At 44.1% G+C, this 23,919-nt stretch overlaps 1 protein-coding gene and 1 pseudogene across 1 annotated transcript in view; one reads left to right on the top strand and one right to left on the bottom strand.

The window, feature by feature from the left end:
- Positions 1-9,138, top strand: part of LOC124044978 (alpha carbonic anhydrase 8-like) — a 30,305-nt gene extending 21,167 nt beyond the window's left edge. Inside the window, exons 2-4 of the mRNA XM_046364182.1 lie at positions 1,204-1,294; positions 7,354-7,458; positions 7,608-9,138. Of these exons, the coding sequence (XP_046220138.1) occupies positions 1,240-1,294; positions 7,354-7,458; positions 7,608-7,924 (477 nt within the window). The 5' untranslated portion in view covers positions 1,204-1,239 and the 3' untranslated portion in view covers positions 7,925-9,138. The remainder of the gene's footprint in view (positions 1-1,203; positions 1,295-7,353; positions 7,459-7,607) is intronic.
- Positions 9,139-12,191: 3,053 nt separating this feature from the next.
- On the bottom strand, positions 12,192-23,732 carry LOC124045463 (annotated as a pseudogene).
- Positions 23,733-23,919: the final 187 nt, after the last annotated feature.

Below are 23,919 nucleotides of genomic sequence, written 5' to 3'. Positions count from 1 at the left end.
CTAGGACCTGGGACAGACACTATACAAGACTAGTTACTAGGAACACTATACAAGACTAGTTACTAGTTACTAGGCACAACACTATACAAGACTAGTTACTAGGAACTGGGACAGACACTATTCAAGACTAGTTACTAGGAACACTATACAAGACTAGTTACTAGTTACTAGGCACAACACTATACAAGACTAGTTACTAAGAACTAGGAACGACACTATACAATACTAGTTACTAGGAACTAATGCAAGATTAGTCACTGCAGTCCCTGGTTTAAATCCAAGGTGCCTCACATCTGGCCGTGATCGGGAGTCCCGTAGGGCGGCGCACAATGGGCCCAACGTTGTCCAGGTTTGGCTTTTACACCTGCATTGTTTGCTGTTTGGGGTTTTAGGCTGGGTTTCTGTACAGCACTTTGAGATATCAGCTGATGTACGAAGGGCTATATAAATAAATTTGATTTGATTTGATAGGCCGTCATTGAAAAATAAGAATTTGTTCTTAACTGTAAATATGCAAATAGCTGTTGATGTTTTTGCAAGTGCTATATAGGCCTAAATAGCATCATTGCTGATGTGAGTGACAAAGCAATGGTAACATTTAATTAGCTTTGCTAAACGGATAGTAACAGTAAATCTATTTAGTTTTTTAAGTGGAGATCTCTCAACTATCATTCTCACGGCAGCACCTTGGTAATAGTCAGTAACAAATAGCGTGATATTTGGTTACCACGGTGATGTAATCCTGTGGTTGAAATTTTACCCTGAAAAACAACAATTGTTTGACTTTTTTCAAATCCAATGTATTTTCCACATAGATTCCACGTCAAAATATATTGATAAATGTAATTTATCAATATATTTTTTATTTATTTTAATATATTTTTTATTCATTCCATTTATTTAATTGATTCAACCAGTTTTTTTGCTCAGTGGGATTACCAGTAATAGAAGTTACAGTATCTTCAACGTTATTTGTTATTTGACCTACTTCAGTTCAAAGTTCAGCTAATAGCTTCTAATAAATGACCGAAATGTACTGTCAAATTAAATAGCTGAAAATAGCAGCAGAGGTTTCTGGACTACAGGTTAAACAAATTGTTCCAGAGTTCAGGATTTTTTAAAAAATCCATGACTGTTTGTTCACGTCTAACCGGGCTGATCCACTCATTCGTTCTTTCTCTCTTGTCTCTTTTTTTTCTCCAGGGAATTGAACCGTTGACAGACCCGACCAGAAGCACCATGACCAGTGTTAACTCCCCCGCCTGCCTCCTGGCTCGTAACCAGTTCTATCGAAGTAAAGATAAACCCTATTTTTAAACCTTGACTTTGTCTCGTTCATTATTGAACTTGGACAGACAACTGGTTTAGTCTGGGTGTTGGTGTTTGTTTGTCTGATAGAGGATATGAAGAGTGACCGGAGGACACGTGTTAACTTAATGGAGAATTACTGTCAAACTCTGCACTTTAACTTTTGAACCTTCGTGAAATAAATACTTAAGTACAGGGTGTCTTTTATTCACTCCGGTTTATGTTTGATGAGCATTTTGGTTGACTGAACTTTGACCTCGCTATCAACCCCTGGTCTAAAGAATACGTGACTCGTTTATATTGACTGTAGTCTAGTTCCTCTGCTATTTATAAACAGAGGACAAACTCCAAAAAAACGTAACATTTCAGAGTTGGTTTCAACCTTTGGTTTAACCAGGTTGTCCCGTTGCGGTGAATATAACTCATTTTCAAGGAAGACCTGGCCAAGAAGGCAGCAAAAACCAAAGAAGACATTGGTCTTCATCTGTCATTGATCATTTGATTACGTACACAACATACAAAATCACCCTAAGTATGGCCATCCATAAATAATAAATATAGAAATAATAATAATAATAATATAAATAAATAAACCCCATCCAGCCTCGGCCTACAGCACATTCTAACCCCATCCATCCAGCCTCGGCCTACAGTACATTCTAACCCCATCCATCCAGCCTCGGCCTACAGTACATTCTAACCACATCCATCCAGCCTCGGCATACAGTACATCCTAACCCCATCCATCCAGCCTCGGCCTACAGTACATTCTAACCCCATTCAGTCTCGGCCTACAGTACATTCTAACCCCATTCAGTCTCGGCCTACAGTACATCCCAACCCCATCCAGCCTCGGCCTCCAGTAAATCCTAACCCCATCCAGTCTCGGCCTCCAGTAAATCCTAACCCCAACCAGCCTCGGCCTACAGTACATCCTAACCCCATCCAGCCTCGGCCTACAGTAAATCCTAACCCCATCCAGCCTCGGCCAATAGAACATCCTAACCCCATCCAGAGCCTCGGCCTCCAGTAAATCCTAACCTCAACCAGTCTCGGCCTACAGTACATCCCAACCCCATCCAGCCTCGGCCTCCAGTAAATCCTAACCCCATCCAGCCTCGGCCTCCAGTAAATCCTAACCCCATCCAGCCTCGGCCTCCAGTAAATCCTAACCCCAACCAGCCTCGGCATACAGTACATCCTAACCCCATCCAGCCTCGGCCTACAGTAAATCCTAACCCCATCCAGCCTCGGCCAATAGAACATCCTAACCCCATCCAGCCTCGGCCTCCAGTAAATCCTAACCTCAACCAGCCTCGGCCTACAGTAAATCCTAACCCCATCCAGCCAGCCTTTGCCTACAGTACATCCTAACCCCATCCAGCCTCAGCCTACAGTAAATTCTAGCCCCATCCAGCCTCGGCCTACAGTACATCCTAACCCCATCCAGCCTCGGCCAATAGAACATCCTAACCCCATCCAGCCTCGGCCTACAGTAAATCCTCACCCCATCCAGCCTCATCCTACAGTACATCCTAACCCCATCCAGCCAGCCTCGGCCTACAGTACATCCTAACCCCATCCATCCAGCCTTGGCCTACAGTAAATCCTAACCCCATCCAGCCAGCCTCGGCCTACAGTACATCCTCACCCCATCCAGCCTCGTCCTACAGTACATCCTAACCCCATCCAGCCAGCCTCGGCCTACAGCACATCCTAACCCCATCCAGCCTCGGCCTACAGTACATCCTAACCCCATCCAGCCAGCCTCGGGCTACAGTACATCCTAACCCCACACTATACAGTGTACAGCAAGCAGTTTAGCAGTTCCACCGGCAGTCCCTGGTGGCATTAAACTAATAAAACCAAAAGCTTCCCTTGACTAAGAAGAGTTTCAGTGTTGGATAGCCATAGCCAGCTAGCTAACATAGCATCCCTCTGTTATAGCCAGCTAGCTAACATAGCATCCCTCTGTTATAGCCAGCTAGCTAACATAGCATCCCTCTGTTATAGCCAGCTAGCTAACATAGCATCCCTCTGTTATAGCCAGCTAGCTAACATAGCATCCCTCTGTTATAGACAGCTAGCTAACATAGCATCCCTCTGTTATAGCCAGCTAGCTAACATAGCATCCCTCTGTTATAGACAGCTAGCTAACATAGCATCCCTCTGTTATAGCCAGCTAGCTAACATAGCATCCCTCTGTTATAGCCAGCTAGCTAACATAGCATCCCTCTGTTATAGACAGCTAGCTAACATAGCATCCCTCTGTTATAGACAGCTAGCTAACATAGCATCCCTCTGTTTGTGCCTGGTGTTTGAGTAGGCTAAACTAGCTAGCTGCATTCGCTAGCTAGATAAGTGAAAGTGAACAGAAATACAACTAAATATAGCTCTCTCTCTCTCTCTTGCTTCTCTTACATTTTTTAAGAAATGAATTTGTTCAAAACTGTTCAACTATGGTCTTTCTCTCTCTTTGAGTCAACAACTCATCACATTTTATGCACCGCAGTGCTAGCTAGCTGTAGCTTATTCTTTCAGTACTAGATTCATCCTCTGATCCTTTCATTGGATGGACAATATGTCAGTTCATGATACAAGAGCTCTGATAGGTTGAAAGACGTCCTCCTGAAGTTCTCATAATTACTGTGTATGGAAGGGGATGAGAACTCCCGAGTGGTGCAGCGGTCTAAGGCACTGCATCTCAGTACAAGAGGCGTCACTACAGTCCCTGGTTCAAATCCAGGCTGTATCACATCTGGCTGTGATTGGGAGTCCCATAGGGTGGTGCACAATTGGCCCAGTGTCATCTGGGTTTGGCTGGGGGTAGGCCATCATTGTAACTAAGAATTTGTTCTTAACTGACTTGCCTATGTAAACAACAAAAATTACAAATAAGCGTTCTAGGTTTGAAGTCAATGTACCTAAAGGAAGATGGAAGCTAGCTGTCCTCCAGCTACACCATGGTGCTATACCAGAGGGTGCTGTTGGGCTACTGTAGACCTTTGTCGTTTAAATAAATTATTTGGTGACATGTTAATATATTCAGTATAGTTTTATCTAAAAATTATAACTTTTTTTTTATTGTGTCACTATTATTTTTTTTTTATAAAAAAAATATTCACTGAGGAGGATGGTCCTCCTCTTCCTCCTCTGAGGAGCCTCCATTGTTGTAAGCCAAACATGCCAAGCTGAAAGAGTTTACTACCGTTTTCAGTCCAACACGCAGTCTCAATCGGCTGAGAACAGGGCTGGGTCACTCACATACAGATCAGTGGTGAACCATGACTATAGGACCTAGTCCTTCCGAGGGACCAAGCATCTTCAAATGCGTTGTATCAAACTCAAATATCAAGAAAATAACGGAAAACATAGCATCACTTAGTGCATCATATCTTCTGTAGTTGGACCATTCTAGTTGTAGTGAAGTAGGAGCAGTGATATTTTTGATGTCATTATGACTGAATCGAACAGGCCTGGCCACCGCTCCCTGGCTGCCTTCACACACAGAGACCGAACCGGCATGGAAAACAAAATGACACACAGCATAAAATAATGTGACCAACAAAACAAAAAGCACACTGTTTACACAACCTATGGTAGCTTAACACCACTTTGAAGCTGATAACAGTTGCTGCAGCCCTCTTCATTATGACACTCCTACAACACAAGCTAGCTAACATTGTGACACTACTACAACACAAGCTAGCTAACATTGTGACACTACTACAACACAACCTAGCAAAAGAAAATCTGAAGATGAAATCAGATGATTATTAAGATTATTTTAAAGATTAAATAGAAATTAAAACAACATTTAATTTAAAAAACATACATTTGTATAAATCCTTGGGGAAGGCCCTGACGGTTCCCCACTGATACAGATAGACTGAGTAACCAGGAATGTCTCTGAAAAGCTGCATGTGAATGTGCTTATCTGAAATGTGATAGTCACTGTTTTATCTCTCTCCGTAGAGTCACTGTTTTATCTCTCTCCATATAGTCACTGTTTTATCTCTCTCCATATAGTCACTGTTTTATCTCTCTCCATATAGTCACTGTTTTATCTCTCTCTTTATAGTCACTGTTTTATCTCTCTCTTTATAGTCACTGTTTTATCTCTCTCAGTAGTCACTGTTTTATCTCTCTCTTTATAGTCACTGTTTTATCTCTCTGTAGTCACTGTTTTATCTCTCTCTTTATAGTCACTGTTTTATCTCTCTCCATATAGTCACTGTTTTATCTCTCTCACGTTTTATCTCTCTCATATAGTCAGTCACTGTTTTATCTCTCTCCATATAGTCACTGTTTTATCTCTCTCCATAGTCACTGTTTTATCTCTCTCCATATAGTCATATCTCTCTCCAGTCACTGTTTTATCTCTCTCCAGTATAGTCACTGTTTTATCTCTCTCCATATAGTCACTGTTTTATCTCTCTCTCATAGTCACTGTTTTATCTCTCTCCATATAGTCACTGTTTTCTCTCTCCATATCTCTCTCCATAGTCACTGTTTTATCTCTCTCCATATAGTCACTGTTTTATCTCTCTCCATAGTCACTGTTTTATCTCTCTCCATATAGTCACTCTCTCCATATAGTCACTGTTTTATCTCTCTCCATATAGTCACTGTTTTATCTCTCTCCATATAGTCACTGTTTTATCTCTCTCCATAGTCACTGTTTTATCTCTCTCCATATAGTCACTGTTTTATCTCTCTCCATAGTCACTTTATCTCTCTCCATATAGTTTTTATCTCTCTCCATAGTCACTGTTTTATCTCTCTCACTGTTTTATAGTCACTGTTTTATCTCTCTCCATAGTCACTGTTTTATCTCTCTCCATATAGTCACTGTTTTATCTCTCTCCATAGTCACTGTTTTATCTCTCTCCATAGTCACTGTTTTATAGTCACTGTTTTATCTCTCTCACTGTTTTATAGTCACTGTTTTATCTCTCTCCGTAGTCACTGTTTTATCTCTCTCTTTATAGTCACTGTTTTATCTCTCTGTCTCTCTCCATATAGTCACTGTTTTATCTCTCTATAGTCACTGTTTTATCTCTCTCTTTATAGTCACTGTTTTATCTCTCTCCATATAGTCACTGTTTTATCTCTCTCTGTAGAGTCACTGTTTTATCTCTCTCCATATAGTCACTGTTTTATCTCTCTCCATAGTCACTGTTTTATCTCTCTCCATATCTCTCTCCCATAGTCACTGTTTTATCTCTCTCCATATAGTCACACTGTTTTATCTCTCTCCATATCTCTCTCCATAGTCACTGTTTTATCTCTCTCCATATAGTCACTGTTTTATCTCTCTCCATAGTCACTGTTTTATCTCTCTCCATATAGTCACTGTTTTATCTCTCTCCTGTTTTATAGTCACTGTTTTATCTCTCTCCTCTCTCCATATAGAGTCACTGTTTTTTATCTCTCTCCATATCAGTTTTATCACTGTTTTATCTCTCTCCACTGTTTTATATAGTCACTGTTTTATCTCTCTCCATATAGTCACTGTTTTATCTCTCTCCATATCTCTCTCCATAGTCACTGTTTTATCTCTCTCCATATAGTCACTGTTTTATCTCTCTCCATATAGTCACTGTTTTATCTCTCTCTGTAGTCACTGTTTTATCTCTCTCCATATAGTCACTGTTTTTTATCTCTCTCTGTAGTCACTGTTTTATCTCTCTCCATATAGTCACTGTTTTATCTCTCTCCATAGTCACTGTTTTTTATCTCTCTCCGTAGAGTCACTGTTTTATCTCTCTCTGTTATATCTCTCTGTAAAGTCATCTGCACTGTTTTATCTCTCTCCATAGTAAAGTCACTGTTTTATCTCTCTCCATAGTCACTGTTTTATCTCTCTCCATAGTCACTGCGTTTTATCTCTCTCCATATAGTCACTGTTTTATCTCTCTCTGTAAAGTCACTGTTTTATCTCGTTCATCTCTCTCTAGTAAAGTCACTGCATTATCTCTCTCTGTAAAGTCACTGTTTTATCTCTCTCCGGTTTTATAGTCACTATTGTATCTCTTTCCATAGACAAAACAAGCCCTACAGAGAGTATAAAGCCTACTGCAGTCTACAGCCTCTCTGATTGGTCGATGCTCCAAGTACTGGTCTGGGTGACCATGTCAACACAACCAGGTGACTGAACCGTCATATTCTCCACACTACTCCTTTAATGATGACATCACACAGTGGTTCAACTAGACTGGTGCTGTCTGTCTTGTACTTTGTATTGTCACCTGTCATTTGTTACTACTTGAGTACTAACCACTTCGTATCCTCCTCAGAGTTCCCAGGAGCAGGGGGGATATCTAAAGGATGGTGGGTCAGTGTGGTTCTGGGGAGCCCCAAACCACGCACCGTCCCGTCCAGCGTCCCCCCAACCCACCCTCACCCGGCGCCCCCTGTCCAGCGCCCCAGCCCACCCACCCCTCCAGCCCACCCACACCCGGCGCCCCCAGTCCAGCACCCCTTTCCAGCGCCCCAGCCCACCACCCCTCCAGCCCACCCTCACCCGGCGCCCCCAGTCCAGCGCCCCGGTCCAGCGCCCCCCAGCCAACAGAGCGGTCCAGTAGAGACACACCACCACCAATCAACAGGTTGAAACACACAAGGGGAAAAGACTCCAAAAGGAAGACAAGGGAGAAGACACCTTCCACTCTGTCTGTCCTCAGCACAGAAATATGCACTTGATCAAGCCAGTCTGTGTTGGACCGGTTTTACATTTTGCGTCACTTCCTATCCTACCCTGACTCCTATTTCGTTGAAGGCAGAAGGAAGGGTGAGAAGAAAAAAAAAGCGATTTCTGCAAGCGCTCTCTAAAACAGACGTCAGCCTTTATTCAACCTCTATTCGCCGAAGCGTTACAGATCGCACGCTATCGAAACTTAAAGGCCATTTCTGATTGAGCCGACATATTTCAGCGTTTTACCGCGAATGTAGTCTCCACTAACATCGCCTTTTAAAATTTCAATCGCGCCGTAACGCTGAACTTCCGCGATATGGATTGAAAAGAACCCCCTTTGTATATTATTCCATACATTGGAATACGATGTGAATTCAATCAAACACACAGTCCAGTTATACCCCCCCCCCTCTGCCCCTACTCTCCTCTTTCTTTTATTAATTTCCCCCTCACTTCCTTTCTTCGTTTCATAACTTGTCCGCAGCCTGCTTCTACACCTGCATTGCTTGCTGTTTGGGGTTTTAGGCTGGGTTTCTGTACAGCACTTTGAGATATCAGCTGATGTAGGAAGGGCTTTATAAATAAATTAGATTAGATTTGATTCTTCTCTGTGCAGCACCACTGAAGGGACAAGATGTTCCTCCTGATACTGGCTGGTTGCCAGGCAGCAATATGGGAACATTCATACATGACTGGAATAAAACAACTGCGTTTAGATCAGACCATAGAGCAACAACAACGAAAAGGTATAGACATTAATCAAATAAGATCTGATTACAGATCAGATTCACCAATCTCCTACAGCAGGAACCTGTTGACATGAGTCAGATTCGGATCTGTTTACTGTAACAGTATTTGCTTTCGGAGCAGCATGGTAGTTGAATTAAAATCTCCTTGTACATTGCAAGAACCTGTTAGAGAGAGCTAGAGAGAGACAGGCAACAGAAAACTGTTGCTTGGTTCAGAGCTAGAGACAGGCAGTAGAAACCTGTTGCCTGGTTCAGAGCTAGAGAGAGAGACAGGCAGCAGAAACCTGTTGCCTGGTTCAGAGCTAGAGACAGGCAGCAGAAACCTGTTGCCTGGTTCAGAGCTAGAGAGAGAGACAGGCAGCAGAAACCTGTTGCCTGGTTCAGAGCTAGAGACAGGCAGCAGAAACCTGTTGCCTGGTTCAGAGCTAGAGACAGGCAGCAGAAACCTGTTGCCTGGTTCAGAGCTAGAGAGAGAGACAGGCAGCAGAAACCTGTTGCCTGGTTCAGAGCTAGAGACAGGCAGCAGAAACCTATTGCCTGGTTCAGAGCTAGAGAGAGAGACAGGCAGCAGAAACCTGTTGCCTGGTTCAGAGCTAGAGACAGGCAGCAGAAACCTGTTGCCTGGTTCAGAGCTAGAGACAGGCAGCAGAAACCTGTTGCCTGGTTCAGAGCTAGAGAGAGAGGAGACAGGCAGCAGAAACCTGTTGCTTGGTTCAGAGCTAGAGACAGGCAGCAGAAACCTGTAGCCTGGTTCAGAGCTAGAGACAGGCAGCAGAAACCTGTAGCCTGGTTCAGAGCTAGAGACAGGCAGCAGAAACCTGTTGCTTGGTTCAGAGCTAGAGAGAGAGACAGGCAGCAGAAACCTGTTGCCTGGTTCAGAGCTAGAGAGAGAGACAGGCAGCAGAAACCTGTTGCCTGGTTCAGAGCTAGAGAGAGAGACAGGCAGCAGAAACCTGTTGCCTGGTTCAGAGCTAGAGAGAGAGACAGGCAGCAGAAACCTGTTGCCTGGTTCAGAGCTAGAGACAGGCAGCAGAAACCTGTTGCCTGGTTCAGAGCTAGAGACAGGCAGCAGAAACCTGTTGCCTGGTTCAGAGCTAGAGACAGGCAGTAGAAACCTGTTGCCTGGTTCAGAGCTAGAGAGAGAGACAGGCAGCAGAAACCTGTAGCCTGGTTCAGAGCTAGAGACAGGCAGCAGAAACCTGTTGCCTGGTTCAGAGCTAGAGACAGGCAGCAGAAACCTGTTGCCTGGTTCAGAGCTAGAGACAGGCAGCAGAAACCTGTTGCCTGGTTCAGAGCTAGAGAGAGAGACAGGCAGCAGAAACCTGTTGCCTGGTTCAGAGCTAGAGACAGGCAGCAGAAACCTGTTGCCTGGTTCAGAGCTAGAGAGAGAGACAGGCAGCAGAAACCTGTTGCCTGGTTCAGAGCTAGAGACAGGCAGCAGAAACCTGTTGCCTGGTTCAGAGCTAGAGAGAGAGACAGGCAGCAGAAACCTGTTGCCTGGTTCAGAGCTAGAGACAGGCAGCAGAAACCTGTTGCCTGGTTCAGAGCTAGAGAGAGAGACAGGCAGCAGAAACCTGTTGCTTGGTTCAGAGCTAGAGACAGGCAGCAGAAACCTGTAGCCTGGTTCAGAGCTAGAGACAGGCAGCAGAAACCTGTTGCCTGGTTCAGAGCTAGAGACAGGCAGCAGAAACCTGTTGCCTGGTTCAGAGCTAGAAACAGGCAGCAGAAACCTGTAGCCTGGTTCAGAGCTAGAGACAGGCAGCAGAAACCTGTAGCCTGGTTCAGAGCTAGAGACAGGCAGCAGAAACCTGTTGCCTGGGTTCTCGCTCTGTAATGTTCCCAACACACCTACCCAGTGACCTGGAAAAACTGCTGCTCAGTGTAAAGATAAAAGCCCTTCAGGAACATAATGATCAGGGTTTGTTTTTCCCTGGTCCCTTCTGTTCCGTGTGTTTGGTTCCTGGGTAACAAGACATGACACATTCACGTAGTCTAACGGTTAGAACTCTATTGTAATCGATGTACCGACAATAGCATTTAGTTAGCTTCTGGTCAAATCCCCAAGACAGGTATGTCAATGTATTTATTGACTGATGTGCTTTATATATTCACAAACAGTAACCTCTGATGGAAGTGTCATTTGTATATAGAAAACTAGTCTTTCATACTTGTTTTATGGAACCAACCTCACTTGATTTACCAAATACAAACATAAAATAAATATATTTTTAATCCCAGCCCCCTCAGGCCTTTTTTGCCTTTTGGTAGGCCGCCATTGTAGATAAGAATTTGTTCAACTGACTAGTGAAATAAAAAATATAAAAAGGTACAATCAAGATGAAATAAGCCAATCATAAGCGGTTTTCCTTTCTTTGAGGTATAGAAATGTATCTCTCAGTATAAAATAGCAGAATGCCGGAGAAAGCTTTTCTCAACAGGGTAAAATAAAATTACAATGGTGCTGTTGGAGGCAGTTATGACTCAAGAACCTTTTCTAGAATAATCCGTAGTAATGATCCTGTTATGGGTTAGTTTAGTTTATTTTTACAGGGACAGTGCACATTAATCAACGTTTCAGTAAAAGTGCCGGTTTTAGCCAGCCGGATAATTTTCAACCGCAGTCCCTGGATTGTGATTAGGGTGAAGCTATGTGCATTGTGTTTAGGCATAGGGGACTGCCTCGGAGTGCATGAATGAATGGGAGCCATTTGTCAGGGTTATGATACGGTCAAGGTTAAGTTACTGTCCAACCGACTGGTTTCTGTGGGAAGCGAAGAGATGGCTTTCTACATAGCAGTTGGGGAAGAGAAGTGAGAATGATAAGATGCGGATACCATTCTGCTATCTGAAGGGAGAGCAGAGCCAGACAGCCATCTGGTCCAGCCTGTCCCAGCCTGCTGAGACATTCACCCCAGGTACTGTAGATAAAACTGACTCTGTAGCTAGCGCTGTGCTATTCAGCTGAGAAATCCTGTTCTGGTCGTAGCTTTTCTCTGCGTCCGTATCCAGAGTACCGTACCGGAGTAGAACCTAACCGTGTCAGACGATATGGTGTCTCGACTCTAGATTTGTCATCCTGAGGGTCCCATAAAATGTAGAATAGTTTTGTTTGATAAAAATCTATTTTTATATTCAAATGTAGGAAGTGGGTTCTACAGCTTAAACCCCTGATCTAGATGTGTGAAGGTTAATTTATTTTATTTAGGGAAGCTAATTATTCCTAATTTATGACATTCCTGAGTGTGTAAACGTACAAAAATTATACTGGTAATAAAAAATAAAAAAATGCATGTTCTCTATAGGGTCTGATCCTTTTGAATGTTGACTGTTGGAAACTGATTGCCCAGGGTAACGTTGACTGTTCGGCATACCAAGATTGTTTTCAGAGCAATTCAATTCCATTGAAAGAAACAGAAAAATGACAGACAAGTCCATAATTAGGCTGAGGCGACTTTTACTAGACATCTGCAATCACAGGGTGACAAAGTGGAGAAGTTAACCAAAGTTGAGGGCACCACAGTGTTACAGACAAGTACAAATGTAAAAAAGTTTTTTTTTATATATATATTTTGTTCATAGATTAAAACCTTTTAAAAAACGGGATACAAAATAAAAACAACGATCATTGTCAGCCTGTCCTACTAAGACAAAAAAAAAAGGCTATGTTCCAATATCCATACTACCTAGTATGAAGCAATGTAACAGGCATACATTCTATGTAGTGTGGAGGATGGAACAGAATCAAGGGTTTAGGGAATGAGGACGCAGCCTCGGTCTCCTAGCGTTTGTCCCATCTCTCAGGACGGGGGTGAACTCCCCGGCTCGGACGTCCCGGCTGTGCTGCCCTCGCTGACCTGCCTCTTCATCACCATCTCCCTGGCAACGCAGGTCACCTGGCCGTTGGTCACAGTCATGGCCGCCGCCCTGGAAGAGAGAGGTAGAGTGTGAGAGCAAAGCAAAACGGGGAGATGGTAAGGGTGTCCTGCGTGGCTCAGTTGGTAAGACTGTAGCAATAACAATGCAAAAGGTCGCCGGTTCAATTCCCAGGGATGGAGGACAGGTTGAGTGTGATGCAAGGAAGAGTTGTTTAGGGAGAGAGAGGTTGAGTGTGAGAACAAGGAGGAGTTGTTTAGGGAGAGAGAGGTTGAGTGTGAGAACAAGGAGGAGTTGTTTAGGGAGAGAGAGGTTGAGTGTGAGAACAAGGAGGAGTTGTTTAGGGAGAAAGAGGTTGAGTGTGAGAACAAGGAGGAGTTGTTTAGGGAGAAAGAGGTTGAGTGTGAGAACAAGGAGGAGTTGTTTAGGGAGAGGTTGAGTGTGAGAACAAGGAGGAGTTGTTTAGGGAGAGAGAGGGTTGAGTGTGAGAACAAGGAAAAATGGCATTGTAAATGTTTAATGTTGTAGATGAAATTGCCATGAGGATTATGCCCTTAGCGTGTCAGAAAGCTGTCTGTCATAGAGACCCAGGAGGAAGTATTCATCAAGCAAGACAATGCCCTAATAAGGGTTTGGAAATGTCAGAATGAGTTGACTACTAGTTGAAGTTGTTTCACAACACTTTTAAATAGCTGGTTTTTGCTTATGTGTATTAACTTTGCTAGCATTCTGGTAAGACGCCCTATGGGACTTAGCTAGCATTCTGGTAAGACGCCCTATGGGACTTAGCTAGCATTCTGGTAAGGGAGGGATTTAGCTAGCATTCTGGTAAGACGCCCTATGGGATTTAGCTAGCATTCTGGTAAGACGCCCTATGGGACTTAGCTAGCATTCTGGTAAGACGCCCTATGGGACTTAGCTAGCATTCTGGTAAGACGCCCTATGGGACTTAGCTAGCATTCTGGTAAGAGTTGGGATTTAGCTAGCATTCTGGTAAGACGCCCTGAGAACAGCATTCTGGAAGACGTTGTTTAGCTAGCATTCTGGTAAGAGCCCTATGGGATTTAGCTAGCATTCTGGTAAAAATGGGATTTAGCTAGCATTCTGGTAAGACGCCCTATGGGATTTAGCTAGCATTCTGGTAAGACGAAATTTAGCTAGCATTCTGGTAAGACGCCCTATGGGACTTAGCGTTTTGCTCATTCTGGTAAGAGCCCTGGGACTTAGCTTTTGTCATTCTGGGAAGACACCCTAGGGATTTAGCTAGCATTCTGGTAAGACGCCCTAATTTAGCTAGCATTCTGGTAAGACGCCCTATGGGACTTAGCTAGCATTCTGGTAAGACGCCCTATGGGATTTAGCTAGCATTCTGGTAAGACGCCCTATGGGATTTAGCTAGCATTCTGGTAAGACGCCTTGGGATTTAGCTAGCATTCTGGTAAGACGCCCTATGGGATTTAGCTAGCATTCTGGTAAGACGCCCTATGGGACTTAGCTAGCATTCTGGTAAGACGCCCTATGGGATTTAGCTAGCATTCTGGTAAGACGCCCTATGGGATTTAGCTAGCATTCTGGTAAGACGCCCTATGGGATTTAGCTAGCATTCTGGTAAGACGCCCTATGGGATTTAGCTAGCATTCTGGTAAGACGCCCTATGGGATTTAGCTAGCATTCTGGTAAGACGCCCTATGGGATTTAGCTAGCATTCTGGTAAGACGCCCTATGGGATTTAGCTAGCATTCTGGTAAGACGCCCTATGGGATTTAGCTAGCATTCTGGTAAGACGCCCTATGGGATTTAGCTAGCATTCTGGTAAGACGCCCTATGGGACTTAGCTAGCATTCTGGTAAGACGCCCTATGGGACTTAGCTAGCATTCTGGTAAGACGCCCTATGGGACTTAGCTAGCATTCTGGTAAGACGCCCTATGGGATTTAGCTAGCATTCTGGTAAGACGCCCTATGGGATTTAGCTAGCATTCTGGTAAGACGCCCTATGGGACTTAGCTAGCATTCTGGTAAGACGCCCTATGGGACTTAGCTAGCATTCTGGTAAGACGCCCTATGGGATTTAGCTAGCATTCTGGTAAGACGCCCTATGGGATTTAGCTAGCATTCTGGTAAGACGCCCTATGGGATTTAGCTAGCATTCTGGTAAGACGCCCTATGGGATTTAGCTAGCATTCTGGTAAGACGCCCTATGGGATTTAGCTAGCATTCTGGTAAGACGCCCTATGGGATTTAGCTAGCATTCTGGTAAGACGCCCTATGGGATTTAGCTAGCATTCTGGTAAGACGCCCTATGGGACTTAGCTAGCATTCTGGTAAGACGCCCTATGGGATTTAGCTAGCATTCTGGTAAGACGCCCTATGGGATTTAGCTAGCATTCTGGTAAGACGCCCTATGGGATTTAGCTAGCATTCTGGTAAGACGCCCTATGGGATTTAGCTAGCATTCTGGTAAGACGCCCTATGGGATTTAGCTAGCATTCTGGTAAGACGCCCTATGGGATTTAGCTAGCATTCTGGTAAGACGCCCTATGGGATTTAGCTAGCATTCTGGTAAGACGCCCTATGGGATTTAGCTAGCATTCTGGTAAGACGCCCTATGGGATTTAGCTAGCATTCTGGTAAGACGCCCTATGGGATTTAGCTAGCATTCTGGTAAGACGCCCTATGGGACTTAGCTAGCATTCTGGTAAGACGCCCTATGGGATTTAGCTAGCATTCTGGTAAGACGCCCTATGGGATTTAGCTAGCATTCTGGTAAGACGCCCTATGGGACTTAGCTAGCATTCTGGTAAGACGCCCTATGGGATTTAGCTAGCATTCTGGTAAGACGCCCTATGGGATTTAGCTAGCATTCTGGTAAGACGCCCTATGGGATTTAGCTAGCATTCTGGTAAGACGCCCTATGGGATTTAGCTTCTGGTAGCATTCTGGGTAAGACGCCCTATGGGATTTAGCTAGCATTCTGGTAAGACGCCCTATGGGATTTAGCTAGCATTCTGGTAAGACGCCCTATGGGATTTAGCTAGCATTCTGGTAAGACGCCCTATGGGATTTAGCTAGCATTCTGGTAAGACGCCCTATGGGATTTAGCTAGCATTCTGGTAAGACGCCCTATGGGATTTAGCTAGCATTCTGGTAAGACGCCCTATGGGATTTAGCTAGCATTCTGGTAAGACGCCCTATGGGATTTAGCTAGCATTCTGGTAAGACGCCCTATGGGATTTAGCTAGCATTCTGGTAAGACGCCCTATTTTAGCTAGCATTCTGGTAAGACGCCCTATGGGATTTAGCTAGCATTCTGGTAAGACGCCCTATGGGATTTAGCTAGCATTCTGGTAAGACGCCCTATGGGACTTAGCTAGCATTCTGGTAAGACGCCCATTTTAGCTAGCATTCTGGTAAGACCCCTATGGGATTTAGCTAAATTCTGGTAAGACGCCCTATGGGACTTAGCTAGCATTCTGGTAAGACGCCCTCTGGGATTTAGCTAGCATTCTGGTAAGGCTGTATGGGACTTAGCGGGGTTTTGCTAGCATTCTGGTAAACGCCCTATGGGACTTAGCGGGGTTTTGCTAGAATTCTGGTAAGACAGGGATTTAGCGGGGTTTTGCTAGCATTCTGGTTTGGGATTTAGTTTTGCTAGCATTCTGGTAAGCGCCCTATGGGATTTAGCGGGGTTTTGCTAGCATTCTGGTAAGACGCCCTGGGACTTAGCGGGGATTTTGTTGTTCCCATTTGTGTACTAAGCCAGTAATACCATAAATCCCAGTGTGAGAGAAGGACAGTGTAAGACCATCTGAATAACGATCCTACAAGGCTGTAGGCTACACGTGAATATGCAAACCCTGCTACGCTTACATTTGTGTGAAATTACAGATGCTCATTCTTTTATTTGTTTGATATTAATAAGCCTGTACTCTAGAAGGCCTGTACTCTAGAAGGCCTGTACTCTAGAAGGCCTGTACTCTAGAAGGCCTGTACTCTAGAAGGCCTGTACTCTAGAAGGCCTGTACTCTAGAAGGCCTGTACTCTAGAAGGCCTGTACTGACCAAATGAGTCTGTATAAATGTAAGCACGTGCACTATGGGACTATGTAACTTAAGATACTCACCTTTCTCTTTAAAAGCCAATATAAACGGCCCAACCAAGAATCTGTTGGTGTCCCCCCCCCCCCCCCCCCCCATTTATGAACACTTGCAATCTCACCTTTACGAGAGTAGCTATCAGGAAGGTTATAGTCACCTCACCAATCACAGTGTGAGGGCGGGGTTAACGGTTTGCTGAGCCAAGCATAGGTGTGGGAGGAGCTATGAATGGACATTTCTCCATTGAAAGTCTGGCCATTGGAATGCATTGAAATTGGGCAGAAGGAAATAAAATAGACATTTCTCCATCTCAAATTCCTGTTAACTCCTAGAAATGACTTTCCCATCTCAAGAAATGTCCATTTGTTATTCCAGAGTCCACCCGGTGTCATTTTGCCAACATTTTACGTAAACTTACTTCTGCTTGGCCTCCTCAGTCAGTGTGGTCATTCCTGGCTGGTTCTGCTTCCCAAAGAAGAAGCTGGACCACCAATGTCCAGAGTCTTGTTTGGGCAGACCTGAGAAACAAGATTAATAACTAGGTCAAACATATAAAATGACTAAACATAAGACAATTGCCTATATAATAGCCCCAACATAATGCATAAGAGGTTGTCACGGATGTACAGTAACCCAATGACCTGAAAATTCTATCACGCTCGGTAGCCACGATTTGAAATTATTTCAATAACATACCCTGATAAAAATAACTACATTCTCTAAAAAAAATGTATAATAATTATTTTTTAATTTTTTAATCGAATTAGCTACACATGGCAGTTGGTTCAGTAAACAAAAAAATTAATCTCTCTCCTTCACCGGTCTTCCTCGCTCTGTCTATCTTGAGCCCTCGCTATTCATGGGTTGGGCGTTTCGTCACAATAAGAGTTTTGAATGTTTGTTTTGGACGGATGCCCTCGACTGAGCCTTCTACCCAATGCATCATCAATGAGCGCCGATGAAGATTTCAAAAGATGCATTGCAGTGGCTTGGAAATACAGTCAACAAGGAGGCAAATAATTAGTAGAAAAACTCCCCCCTTTTGACGTCATTTTTAGACATCACCAGATTGACTTTAGATGGTTAGCATCACGCTTGCTTTAGCATTGCAGACGCTCTTATCCAGAGCTATTTTTCACCTTATGACAAAGCCTAACAATAGTGGTTAGAGCGATTACTAACTATCCTAGGTATTCCTTAAAGAGGTGGGGTTTCAGGTGTCTCCGGAAGGTGGTGATTGACTCCGGTCCTGCAAGTTTGTTCAAACCCCAGTTTTGACTGGGCTGAGCTGTGGTACAAGGTACAGATCTGTCGTTCTGCCCCTGAACAAGGCAGTTAAACCTATCTAGGTATTCCTTAAAGAGTGGGGTTTCAGTGTCTTGGTGATTGACTCCGGTCCTGCTCGAGCCACTGTCACTATATAGTGTAATCTAGACAAGACAGCAGTTTTGCTGTAACACACAGCTGTATTTGAGGCCAGGGCGAAGTGTTCAGATTTCCGCTGGGTATATGGGATCAGCAACATGTTGCCATTTCACTATGGAGAGAACGAGTGTTTGGAAAGATATTTCAAATACAGGAACTAGGCTGTGGTGACCATAAAAATGCATTGAGATGCTCTGAAGCACATAAGTACATTAGGACAATTAGAGCGTTGGACTAGTAACTGGAAGGTTGCAAGGTCAAACCCACGAGCTGACAAGGTACAAATCTGTCGTTATGCCCATGAACAGGCAGTTAACCCACTGTTCCTAGGCAGTCATTGAAAATAAGAATTTGTTCATAATTAACTGACTTGCCTGGTTAAATAAAGATTAAACTATTTTTTTAAAATTAGAAATCCTCAATCTTTTATAGACCTACAGGCCAGGTACTTTATACATTTCAACAATTAACAAAAAGGGCAAACAATTCACACAATGAAAGTGCACAAATTAGTGGGAGACAGAGAGCATCCTGGAGACAGAGAGCACCCTGGAGAGATAGAGAGCACCCTGAAGAGACAGAGAGCACCCTGGAGAGACAGAGAGCACCCTGGAGAGACAGAGAGCACCCTGGAGAGACAGAGAGCACCCTGGAGAGACAGAGAGCACCCTGGAGAGACAGAGAGCACCCTGGAGAGACAGAGAGCACCCTGGAGAGACAGAGAGCACCCTGGAGAGACAGAGAGCACCCTGGAGAGACAGAGAGCACCCTGGAGAGACAGAGAGCACCCTGGAGAGACAGAGAGCACCCTGGAGAGACAGAGAGCACCCTGGAGAGACAGAGAGCACCCTGGAGAGACAGAGAGCACTCTGGAGAGACAGAGAGCACTCTGGAGAGACAGAGAGCACTCTGGAGAGACAGAGAGCACTCTGGAGAGACAGAGCACATTAGGGACAAAATGTATGAAAATACTAAGCTGTAGTGTAGACCCCAATGTAATTCTCAACATATCTGGTCCACCTCAGACCCCCCCCCCCCCCAAAAAAAATGACCTGGTCCTGGTGGTGTCAGATGGGAATTTCACAGATCCAATTCGATTAGGATCTCAATTCCAGGTCCAAGAACACCTGAACTGTCACAACTCACTAAACGACCTTATCACTGTGGAAAGACTGCCTGCCATTCCCTGCTGCCTCAGGGCACAGTGCCATGACATAACCAACTGACTGGCTCAACTCACAGCAAGGGAATCCTACAGTCACCAACCTTAAAAGCACTACCATGTAGTAAGACTGGGACTATACCAGTATCACCATACTCACACGGTCTCTACCCCACCAGTTTGGGAACTCCCAGTACCACAGTCCCTACCCCACCAGTTCGTTAACTCCCAGTACCACCCCTGAACACAGTCTCTACCCCACCAGTTCGTTAACTCCCAGTACCACCCCTGAACACAGTCTCTACCCCACCAGTTTGTTAACTCGCAGTACCACCCCTGAACACAGTCTCTACCCCACCAGTTTGGGTTAACTCAGCAGACACATTTCCCACCAGCACCCACATGCTTGCTTTGTGTACCTGGATGGTGTGGAATGACCTCCCACTGTACTCTGAACTGCCACAGGAGCTGCTGCTGGAGGTGGAGCCGATGCGCCCTGGGGAAAGTTAAACCAATAGGATTGTTAGGTTTGTACAGGACAAATCATTCAGTACCTTTACAAGCCCATTCCAGACCTAGGCTATTGTCACAAGATCAATCCATTCTCCTGTCACTGTATCAGGATAGGGCTGGACAATTTACAACCCATTCATGACAAAGAGGTTTGACCCCCACAATTTCTGAGGCTGGTAACTCTGATGATCTTATCCTCTGCAGCAGAGGTAACTCTGGGTCTTCCTTTCCTGTGGCGGTCCTCATGGGAGCCAGTTTCATTATAGAGCTTGATGGTTTTTGCGACTGCATTTGAAGAAACTTTCAAACTTCTTGAATTTTTCCAGATTGATTGATCTTCATGTCTTAAAGTAATGATGGACTGTTGTTTCTATTTGCTTATTTGAGCTGTTCTTGCCATAATATGGACCTGGTGTTTTACCAAATAGGGCCATCTTCTGTATACCACCACTACATTGTCACAACATAACTGATTGGCTCAAACGCATTAAAAAGAAAGAAATTTCACAAATGAACTTTTAACAAGGCACACCTGTTAAATGAAATGCATTCCAGGTGACTACCTCATGAAGCTGGTTGAGAGAATGCCAAGAGTGTGCAAAGCTGGCATCGAGGTAAAGGGTGGCTACTTTGAAGAATCTAAAATATATTTAGATTTGTTTAACACATGTTTTGGTTACTACATGACTCCATATGTGTCATTTCATAGTTTGATGTCTTCACTATTATTCTAGAAAATATATATACATTTTTAAATAAGTAAAACTGTAGGTGTATCCAAACTTTTGACTGATTTGTTTTACTTGCGTGACAGTTTTCAATGCTTCCGAAGACAAAGGAAAAATCACACTGATGAAGCTTGATTAAGTTAGGCCCTGAGGGCTTCGTTTGAAAAGACATGTCCCGGCCCGACATTTACTCACTTCGGTAGTAGTCGTTGGTAGCAACGAGAGAACCGCCTGCGTTGATCGACGCCATTCTTCAGATCTTGTTGAATATTGCGTGAAGATAGAAACCCTGGAAGAAAGGGAGACTAAAAGTCAAACATTTGTACATTATAAGCACAAGTTTTTTTTTTTGCAGTTCTTCAGAATGCATGGCTGGCTAAGTACATACAGTAACACGTCCCACACTTATCTATATGAGCAATATTGAAGCAAGCATTACTGGCAAGGCTGTCTCAAATTGTTAGTGTGTAAGCTACCATCTGTTCTGTGACATTAATGTAGGCATCTGATACTACTAAATACAAATGACATGGTATTTTTTTAACTGGTCTAGGAACAGTGGGTTAACTGGCCTAGGAACCGTGGGGTTAACTGGCCTAGGAACAGTGGGGTTAACTGGCCTAGGAACAATGGGGTTAACTGGCCTAGGAACAGTGGGGTTAACTGGCCTAGGAACAGTGGGGTTAACTGGCCTAGGAACAGTGGGGTTAACTGGTCTAGGAACAGTGGGGTTAACTGGTCTAGGAACCGTGGGGTTAACTGGTCTAGGAACCGTGGGGTTAACTGGTCTAGGAACCGTGGGGTTAACTGGTCTAGGAACCGTGGGGTTAACTGGTCTAGGAACCGTGGGGTTAACTGGTCTAGGAACCGTGGGTTAACTGGTCTAGGAACCGTGGGTTAACTGGTCTAGGAACCGTGGGTTAACTGGTCTAGGAACCGTGGGTTAACTGGTCTAGGAACCGTGGGTTAACTGGTCTAGGAACCGTGGGTTAACTGGTCTAGGAACCGTGGGTTAACTGGTCTAGGAACCGTGGGTTAACTGGTCTAGGAACAGTGGGTTAACTGGTCTAGGAACAGTGGGTTAACTGGTCTAGGAACCGTGGGTTAACTGGTCTAGGAACCGTGGGTTAACTGGTCTAGGAACCGTGGGTTAACTGGTCTAGGAACCGTGGGTTAACTGGTCTAGGAACCGTGGGTTAACTGGCCTAGGAACCGTGGGTTAACTGGCCTAGGAACCGTGGGTTAACTGGCCTAGGAACCGTGGGTTAACTGGCCTAGGAACAGTGGGTTAACTGGTCTAGGAACAGTGGGTTAACTGGTCTAGGAACAGTGGGGTTAACTGGTCTAGGAACAGTGGGGTTAACTGGTATAGGAACAGTGGGGTTAACTGGTCTAGGAACAGTGGGGTTAACTGGTCTAGGAACAGTGGGGTTAACTGGTCTAGGAACAGTGGGTTAACTGGTCTAGGAACAGTGGGTTAACTGGTCTAGGAACAGTGGGTTAACTGGTCTAGGAACAGTGGGTTAACTGGTCTAGGAACAGTGGGTTAACTGGTCTAGGAACAGTGGGTTAACTGGTCTAGGAACAGTGGGTTAACTGGTCTAGGAACAGTGGGTTAACTGGTCTAGGAACAGTGGGTTAACTGGTCTAGGAACAGTGGGTTAACTGGTCTAGGAACAGTGGGTTAACTGGTCTAGGAACAGTGGGTTAACTGGTCTAGGAACAGTGGGGTTAACTGGTCTAGGAACAGTGGGGTTAACTGGTCTAGGAACAGTGGGTTAACTGGTATAGGAACAGTGGGTTAACTGGTATAGGAACAGTGGGTTAACAGTGGGTTAACTGGTCTAGGAACAGTGGGTTAACTGCCTTGTTCAGGAGAAGAACGTGGTCAGCTCCAGGATTCGGCCCAATGAACCTTTCGGTTACCGGACGAACGGTCTAACCACCCAAAAGTATACCCACTCTCGACCCAAAATTACAATATCTTAGTCATGTGGGTGTGCTAAACTCAGGGACCATGACCAAAACCTAACCCAAACCCTAACCTGACCTAATCCAAACCTAGAGCCTAACCTAACCCAAACCCTAACCTAACCAAAACCTAACCCAAACCTAGAGCCTAACCCAACCCAAACCTAGAGCCTAACCCAACCCAAACCTAGAGCCTAACCTAACCCAAACCTAGAGCCTAACCTAACCCAAACCTAGAGCCTAACCTAACCCAACCCTAGAGCCTAACCTAACCCAACCCTAGAGCCTAACCTAACCCAACCCTAGAGCCTAACCTAACCCAAACCTAGAGCCTAACCTAACCCAAACCTAGAGCCTAACCTAACCCAAACCTAGAGCCTAACCCAACCCAAACCTAGAGCCTAACCCAAACCTAGAGCCTAACATAACCCAAACCTGACCATGACCTAAACCGTGTGGTACATAACTAGCTAGTAACATTAGATAGCTAGGCGCCTAACTACATCTTGCTGGCTAACTTACATAGTTCCCATTCTTTAACAAAAAAACGTGAACGAAAATGACAAACTTGAGTTTAGAAACATACGGTTGTTGAAGGAAAAAGCCAACTCGACTAAACGTTACCTAGAATAACATGTTGTCCATTTGGGACGAAAGACCTAAAAAAATACATACATTTTTTTGTCGAGATAAAAATGTCAAAAAGCAAATCTTCCTTGGTAATGTTGGCAAACAATAACATGAAAGTGAGTTTAGCTGCAAACAAATTACAAGAAAGAAAGAAAGAAAGAAAGACTGAAATCACGTTGACTTCGTGTTATTATCAAAATGTCCAAAACAACGCTCTTATAATAACCGCTAAATAATCATTAGCGAACTAAACTCAGCATCAATGTATTCATCATTAAAATGCAGTTTTAAAACAAAATCTCACCTTTCTTTTGTTTATTACCCAAGAGACGAGCTGATGTTAAACAGCACCCAGGTCAATCTGCCAGACGAGTAAAGGAGTTGACGCTTGGACGACGGGGCCCATTTATAAAATAGATTTTTGTTTGGGGGTAAATAAAATAAAACCCTTTCTATTTAACAACCCTGTAATAAGAGGTGAAATATATTCGCAGTAAATATGTTCGGTTTTTTGTTGTTGTTGCCAGAATGAAGGATTGGCGAGTGGTTTTATACTACGAGGAAGACACTCGGATGTTGGTCAGACAAGGAGGGGTTTGATTTTCATTCGTGCACGACGTGCAAGTGGGTTGACAAGAGTTGTTTTGCTCAGAAAAACGGTTTATAAAACTATTTATAAATTATAGTAAATAAATACATATTTATCTGTCAACAATTGTAAAAAAAAACAATATATATACATATTTATCTGTCAACAATTGTAAAAAA

This window comes from Oncorhynchus gorbuscha, linkage group LG10, assembly GCF_021184085.1.
Source record: "Oncorhynchus gorbuscha isolate QuinsamMale2020 ecotype Even-year linkage group LG10, OgorEven_v1.0, whole genome shotgun sequence".
In the NCBI taxonomy this organism is placed as follows: Eukaryota; Metazoa; Chordata; class Actinopteri; order Salmoniformes; family Salmonidae; genus Oncorhynchus; species Oncorhynchus gorbuscha.
The sequence above is the reverse complement of the archived record's forward strand: the minus strand, read 5'-3'. Positions and strand labels throughout refer to the sequence as shown.